An 8,491-nucleotide genomic window follows, 5' to 3' on the forward strand; every position below is an offset into this window, starting at 1 on the left:
GGCGGCCTCGTCCGCCAAGCCCTGGTGCTTCTCGGGGGGAGTCTTCGGGATGTGGCCTCTTCCCGTCCCGCCACGATTCCTTTCCCGGTCCCTCCAGCGGCCGCAGCTGCCCCGGGGGGGCTCAGAAAGCCTGAGGTCCAGCGCCGCCTGCAGCCCCCTCTCCACCTGCACCAGGAGGCCGCCTGCGGAGGCTGCGGCTTCTACTGCCTCTCGGCCCTGGATCTCTCCGGAGACACCATCCAGAGACTCAGTGGCTGTGCTGTTGGTCTCAACGTGTCATTTTTTAAAAGGATCGGGGCCGGGCGCGGTGGCTCACGCCTGTAACCCCAGCACTTGGAGAGGCTGAGGCAGGCGGATAGCTTGACGTCAGGAGTTCGAGACCAGCCTGACCAACATGGTGAAACCCCGTCTCTACTAAAAGTACAAAATTACAAAATTAGCCGGGCGTGGTGGTGCACGTCTGTAGTCCCAGCTATGCAGGAGGCCGAGGCAGGAGAATCGCTTGAACCCGGGAGGCGGAGCTTGCAGTGAGCCGAGATCAGGCCACTGCACTCCAGCCTGGGCCACAGAGCAGGACTCTGTCTCAAAAAAATAAAAGTAAAAATAAGTTATCGGGACAGGCGTCTAAACTTGAATGAATTGTAATATATTTCACTCGTGCCAAGCACCAATCACATGGATGGGGACTGTAATTTCAGTATCTTGGGCTTCTCTCCTTTAGGAACTTCCAGCTTTATTTTGCTTTGGTCTGTATCTTCCTCAGCTAACAAATGTAGGGGGTGGGAAATACAGTTCATTTATGTTACTACAAATGAAGAGGTGTGACGGGTCTCCTCAGATCACCGTCATGCAAAATGCTGACCAAAATCCCATAGGAGGACTTCGGAACAGCTGGGCTTGGCTCTCTAGGCCACGATTTGCTGGTCTGTGAAATGACAGGGAGGTTGGATTACGAGCTCTTTAAAGCTCTGGATTCTTACCAGTCTAGGACTTTTACAAAGTGGCAGATGATTTCTGTTAGATGCCAGTTAAATTACTTTAACATGGCAGTTAGTGATGCAGGAACTGGTGTAGAGTGAGCACTTGTTTTTTTTCAATTTGGGTTCATTTGTTATGGAGTCTGAAGAGGTTTCTCAGGTTTAAAAGACAGTTTTCCTTTAGCGATAGTATCAGTTATTAGGTTGTGACCATTCAGAATGAATGTAGCCTCTAACATCTTCCTATACGTGGTTAAGAAAAGGGACTTAGCCAACAGGAAGGTGGCAGACAGCCTCAAGAAAAGCCTCAAACTTCATCCACTTAGGGCAACATCTCTAACTCCCAGATTCACTGCTGACATACTCAGAGAAAGGAGAAAGCCACCTCAGTTTGGTCCCAGGGTATCTGACAAATGCAGCGCTCTCGGTATTTTCACATTTGCTTGTGGACAAAACCAGCTACCTGTGAACTCGCCATTCTCTCCAGGAAAACGACCTTATGAAGTCCACTGTCTCTTAAGCGTTTATCACAGTGACCTCCAGTGCCAGCGTTTCCAGAGAGTGACAGGTGGTTGCAAGTCCTCCCTGCCTTCCCTCCTTAAAGGGAGCAGCACCTTGGCACTGAGTATGCTCACACTTTGAAGTGGTGGGAACCAGTCTCCCCCCACACAAGAAGTTGTTTGTACAGCTTGTAAGGCATCTTTATGAATTGAAAACAAAACAACACGTGTTTCATGTATAGAAAATAGCAAGTAAAGGCCGGGCACAGTGGCTGACGCCTGTAATCCAGCACTTTGGGAGGCCAAGGCGGGCGGATCACGAGGTCAGGAGATCGAGACCATCCTGGCTAACACAGTGAAACCCCATCTCTACTAAAAATACAGAAAATTAGCCGGGCGTAGTGGCGGGCACCTGTAACCCCAGCTACTCGGGAGGCTGAGGCAGGAGAATCGCTGAACCTGCAGGCAAAGATGGCAGTGAGCCGAGATCCGGCCACTGCACTCCAGCCTGGGTGACAGAGCGAGACTCCGTCTCCAAAAAAAAAAAAAAAAAGAAAAAGAAAACGGCAAGTAAAATCAGTTTCAACACTATGTTCAGTGAAGTCACCAGAATGTTTACTCTGAATCACCATAAAGCTAACAAGCGTCAACATGAACCTTAGCTTTTCCAGCGATCAAACCCCTGTGGGCAAATGATAAAGCCAAACGCAAACCACAAGTCTGGTTTTTACACAAACTTCTGCTCATCCTTCAAAAGTCTGGAATCGGCTGTTTCCTTCTCTCAGGAGGTTTCCAGGTCTGCCTTTGCGTTTGGGTCACGGGCCTGTTGTTTTCTTATTTGGATGTTTCTCCACCAGACTGTCAGGTCCTAGAAACAAGGACCGTGTCTTTCCATTTTGTACCCCCAGTCGGAGGCTGGCACATTCTGAGGGTGCAGGAGGTGTTTCATACTGTCCGAAGCTCATGCCTGTTGAATACTTACTGTTTCTAGGTCCTGTATCAGACATTTTGTGTACCTTGTCTCATTAAATCCTCACAACAAATGTTATTCTGTGTGTGTGTGTGTGTGTGTGTGTATGTGTGTATCAGCAAAATGAGACTCAGACCAGAGCAATTTAAAAATTGCCCCAGGTCACACTGCTGGTGGCAAGCTGGGATTTGAACTCGGTAGTTTCTGCCTTTAGTTCCATGTGCCGAATGACTATACTGCCTTCAAGCCTGGTAAGTGAGGAGGGAATAATAATTTCTCACAATGTAGTTTCTGATGAATACGGTTCCTAATTACTTACTCATAAATATAAATGTGTATGGTGAATTTATGGGCTCTGATGCTGCCATGAACACTGTTCTATGTTTATATGTAACTTTACAAATGTTCAAAGCACTTTCACATGTATTATCTCACCTGGGTCTCAAAATAACCCAGTGAGGTTGGCTAAACTTATTTCCATGTTACCCGTGAAGAAAGCGACGTGCAGGATGGGCCGCTGACTTGCCACCCTGTGAAGTGACAAGGCTCAGGTTAGAACCTGGGGCTGGATTCGTGTTCCAGGGTGGTTTTCACTACTCCATGCTGTGGCGCTGGGGTTTCACGAGTTTGTCATTACGCTGCTTGTGTGGGTTTCCAGAGTGAAGTTTGGGCTACTTAATGGCAACATAAAACTCACTTACCAAATTTAGACTGTCACCCTCTTGAACAGAGAATTTATAAAGCTCCCCATTCTGAAGGGCTACGGGGGGATTTTTTCCGCCTTGAAAGCATGTGGGCCTGCCTTTCCGTCTGCTGTCCCCCATTCCTCTGGACTCCACTCGCTATCATTAGGGAATAGGACACAGGGACTCTCCCCATATCTGCTTCTTGGTTTCTTCAGCCTTAAATGGAAAATACCGTATTTACTTGTAAAATACTTTGCGAGTTCTCAGGTGAATGCCATTAAGATATGTGATGTGTGGGCAACTACCCTTGATCAAGGACCTTTTCCTCCTGTCTCAAAAAATCATGGACATGAAAAAGAAGTGAGATCACACGTGAGATGCCTCCACATAGTGAGTACCAGAACCCAAAGGGAACTTAGGGGTCTCTGTCCACTCATCCACTTCAAAAATCTGAACACAGGCTGGGCACAGTGGCTCACAGTAGTAATCCCAGCACCCTGAGATCCGTCCAAGGCGGGAGGATCACTTGAGCTCAGGAGTTGGAGACCAGCCTGGACAACATGGCAAAACCCTGTCTTTCCAAAAAAAAAAAAAGGTCGGATGGGGTGGAGCCCACCCCAGTAACTGTAGTCCCAGTTACGCAGGAGGCCGAGATGGGAGGATCGCTTGAGCCTGGGAGGCAGAGGTTTCAGTGATCTCAGATTGTGCCACTGCACTGCAGTCTCGGCGACAGAACAAGAACCTCTCTCAAATAAATAAATAAATAAATACCCTCACAGAGAAAATGGACATCTCTTCTGAAATAAAAGTTACTTTGTTTAGAACCATACTTCATTTCCGCATTAGGGACCATTGAAGCAGAGACAGAGCAGGAGGGACAGAAGGAGAAATGAAGAAGTAGGAAGAGATATAGAAAGATACAGCACACGGGGTGGGCACGGTGGCTCCTGCCTATTATCCCAGCACTTTAGGAGGCTAAGGAGGAGGATCACTTGAGCCCAGGAGTTGGAGACCAGCCTGGGCAACGTGGCAAAACAAAAAAATACACAAATTAGCCGGGTGTGGTGGCGCACGGCTGTAGTCCCGGCTACTCGGGAGGCTGAAGTGGGAAGACTGCTTGAGCCCGGGAGGTTGAGGCTGCAGTGAGCCATAATCACAGCACTATACTCCAGCCTGGGCCACAGAGTGAGATCCTGTCTCAACGCACACACACACACACACACACACACACAACCCCAGTATACACTCTTCGATACAGGAAGATAGACATAGAGATGAAGATCCAAAGATTGGCACAACAACGGAACACGAGGAAAAGGTCAGACGTGGAAAGGAAGGAAGGAAGGAGGCATCCGGAGAGGAGAGCAGCAGCCTTCTGCAGGACTTCATTCCCTGTAGCAACAAACGCGGCAACAAAATCCACGCGCATCTGAAGAAATATGGTACAGGGAATGAGGTGATTGCTCTCTGCATCTGAAGAAATATGGTACAGAGAATGAGGTGATTGCTCTCTGCATCTGAAGAAATACGGTACAGAGAATGAGGTGATTGCTCTCTGCATCTGAAGAAATATGGTACAGAGAATGAGGTGATTGCTCTCTGCATCTGAAGAAATACGGTACAGAGAATGAGGTGATTGCTCTCTGCATCTGAAGAAATACGGTACAGAGAATGAGGTGACTTGCTCTTAGGACTTGGAGTGTGGCTGGAAAGAAGTCAATCACCCTGCTCTTAATTTCTCCTTCACTTTGTTTGCCTGATCAGTTTAGCCCTGCGCTGGTATGTGTGTGTGCGTTTCTCTAGCAGACCACATGCGCCCGATGGTAGGGGCTGTCTGCCTGGGAGGCAGCCATGGCATAGCGCGCTGGAGTTGGGATCAGAGAACCTGAGTTCCAGTCCACGCTCCACCACCCAGAAGCTGTGGGACCCGGTGAAGACACTTTGCCTCCTTCCCCAGTGAAATCGGGGTTCCTCCCCCTACCCTCCAGGATGGCTGCGAGAATTAAATGAGATCACATTTTCAAAATGTTAAACTGTGTGCTTGGCACAGGCAAGGGATTCTTGTTCTTTGTACTGGATCCCCAAGGCATAGCTCCCTGCTGTTAAACTTCTCAACAAGCACCTACTGGATTACAGATTCCCAGGCTGGCCTTAGCCAGACTCCAGACAGCACCTTCCTTGGTTTGATCTTAGATTCTTTGCAAGACCAAACTGTGAGGCCAAGAAGCACAGCCGCACCCCAGACACGTGGTTTCTACAAACAGCGACTGCAGCTGCATGCTACAGGGGAAACTTTGCTCTGATTCCTGTCGGTAAAAACTATAATTTACACAAGGAACTGATGATGGAGTGCTGCTTTTATCTATTGCTTTGTATTTTTCAAACTACTTTCACATACACGTTTCTTTTGCTATAAAATGCAAAATATGGCTTGTTTGCAGATAGTCACACCTATCTAAAAGCAAACATTTCTAAACTCAGGTTTAAAAAATATTTAAGGGCCTGGCACAGTGGCTCACTCCTGTAAATCCAGCACCTTAGGAGGCCAAGGTGGGCAGACTGCTTGAGGCCAGGAGTTCCAGACCAGCCTGGCAAAATGGTGAAATCCCATCTCTACAAAGAAAAAAAGAGAGAGAGAGCTGGGTGTGATGTTTCGTGCCTGTAGCCCCAGGCACTTGGAAGGCTGAGGTGGGAGATCACCTCAGGTTGAGCTTGCAGTGAGCTGTGACTATGCCAGTGCACTCCATCCTGAGTGGCTGACTGAGACACTGTCTCAAAACACAGAGGCGGGGGTGTGTGCCTCACTCTCTTGCCCAGGCTGGTCTCAAACTCCTGGCCTCAAGCGATCCTCCCACCTTGCCTCCTCAAGTGCTGAGACTGCAGGCATGAGCCACCACGCTGGGCTTCAGACCTACTAAATTTTGTCTGTGGCAAGCATGTCATACTCATGAGGAAAAGAAGGACAAGGAAAACCACAGAAACGATTAGCTTTCTATTTGTAAAAAATGAAGTTGGAAGTGAAGTCGTGTTCCCCACAGTTCATGCCTACCTAGAACCTCAGAATGTGACCTTATTTGGAAAAGGGCTCTTTGAAGATATGATTAAGGTAAGGATTGAGATGGGACCATACTGGATTAGAGTGGTCCCTAAATCCAATTAGAAGATGCACGGAGACACAGAGCAGAAAGTGACTTGAGGGTGGAGTGAGAGACTGGAACAGTGAGTCCACAAGCCAAGGACTGCTGTCAGCCCCTGAAGCTGAGAGACAGGCCTGGGAGGGTTTTTCCCTCAGAGCCTCCAATGAGAAACCGGTCCTTGAGCGTGTTGATTTCAGACCTCTGCCTACAAAACCCTGAGGAAAAGCCTGTTGTCATAAGCAACCCAGCCTGTGGCCACTTGTTAAGACGGCCCTGGGAAACCGAAACACAAAAGTAAATTCAGGTATATCAAGGGCTAACCACTACAAACGTACTTAAAGAAAATTTTGAAAAATATTTTATAAATCATAGACTAGAGAAAGTTTTCCCAAACAAGGCATAAAACCCAGATGTCATATAGAGAAGGAATGACTGATTTGTAAACATTAAAACACATACACACACACACACACACACACACACTAGTACATCAGAAACCACTATTGGCCAGGCACAGTGTCTCATGCCTGTATTTCCAGCACTTTGAGAGGCCGAGGTGGGTGGATCGCTTGAGCCCAAGGGTTCGAAACCAACTTGGGCAACATGGCAAAACCCCATCTCTGCAAAAAAAAAAAAAAAGCAAAAAAGCCGAGCGTGGTGGCCCATGCCTGTGGTCCCGGCTACTTGGGAGGCTGAGGTGGGAGGATCACTTGAGCTGGGAGGTGGAGGTTGCAGTGAGCCATGATCATCCCACAGAGTGAGACCTGGTCTCAAGCAAAACAAGATTGTACATCAAAAAGCACGACTAAAAGACAAGCCGGGCGTGGCGGCATGCCTGTAGGCACAGCTACTTGGGCGGATTGCTGGAGCCCAGGAGCTCAAGGCTGCAGTGAGGCTCCGCTGCACTCTAGTCTGGGTGACAGTACCACAACGAAAACGTTGAAGACAAGTAACAGAACGTGTTTGTAGCATATAGCAGGGTAAGGGTTAGTATCCAGAATAGTCAGAGATCCTACAGATTATTAAGAAAAGTAAATGATCCAAAAGAATTTTTTAATTTTTTAAATGATACAAACTGGAAACACACAAAAGAAATATAAAAAGGCCAATTGAAAACTTTGTAAGTAGGCCGGGCACAACGCCTGTAATCCCAGTGCTTCGGGAGGTGAGGTACGAGGATCACTTGAGACCAGGAATTCGAGACCAGCCTGGGCAGTGTAACAAGACCCGCTACAAAAACATTTAAAAATTATCCAGGTGTGGTAGCGTGTGCCCGCATCCCAGTTACACGGGAATCAGAGGTGGGAGGATCCCTTGAGCCCAGGAGTCTGAGGCTTCAGTGAGCCATGATCCTGCCACTGCACTCCAGCCTGGGTGACAGAGCGAGACCCTATCTCTCAAAATAACACACACACTGTCTCTCAAAATAACACACACACACACACACACACACACACACACACACAACTTTATAAGTGAATACTGAAAAGACTGAAAATGTCCAGCGTGCCTAAGTAGACAAGGACTTAAGCACTTTCTTATAGTGCTGGTAGTATTAAAATAATATAGTATTAGGCCAGGCACAGTGGCTTACGCCTGTAATCCTAGCACTTTGGGATACAAAAATTAGCAGCGTGGTGGCGGGTGCTTGTAATCCCAGCTACTTGGGAGGCTGAGGCAGGAGAATCACTTGAAATCATAGGTGGCGGTTACAGTGAGCTGAGACTGTGCCACTGCACTCCAGACTGGGCAACAGAACGAGACTCTGTCTCAAAAAAACTAATATATATATTATATATTAAAAATATATATATTATAAATATGTATTATAGATTATATGTTATAATTATATAAATTATAAAATATATAAATTATAAATATATATTATATGATTAAATATATATTATATATTATAAATATATATTATAGATTAAAAATATATGATATATATTATAGATTTAAAAACTAATATATATACATAGTATTGTTTATAATAGCAAAAAATTAGAAACAACCCAAATATTTAGGAATAGAATAAATAAGGCCGGGCGCGGTGGCTCACGCCTGTAATCCCAGCACTTTGGGAGGCCAAGGCGGGCGGATCACCTGAGGTCAGGAGTTCAAGACCAGCCTGGCCAACATGGCGGAAGCCCCAACTCTACTAAAAATACAAAAATTAGCCAGGTGTGATGGTGCATGCCTGTAATCCCAGCTACTCAGG

The 8,491-nt window shown here is 46.9% G+C and overlaps 1 protein-coding gene across 1 annotated transcript in view; it reads right to left on the reverse strand.

Moving 5' to 3' along the window:
• Positions 1 to 8,491, reverse strand: part of FAM57A (family with sequence similarity 57, member A) — a 30,827-nt gene that overhangs the window by 10,440 nt on the left and 11,896 nt on the right. Inside the window, exon 3 of the mRNA XM_011999652.1 lies at positions 7 to 259. Within this exon, the coding sequence (XP_011855042.1) occupies positions 7 to 259 (253 nt within the window). The remainder of the gene's footprint in view (positions 1 to 6; positions 260 to 8,491) is intronic.

Source organism: Mandrillus leucophaeus, unplaced genomic scaffold (genome assembly GCF_000951045.1).
Source record: "Mandrillus leucophaeus isolate KB7577 unplaced genomic scaffold, Mleu.le_1.0 Scaffold6, whole genome shotgun sequence".
Taxonomy (NCBI): domain Eukaryota; kingdom Metazoa; phylum Chordata; class Mammalia; order Primates; family Cercopithecidae; genus Mandrillus; species Mandrillus leucophaeus.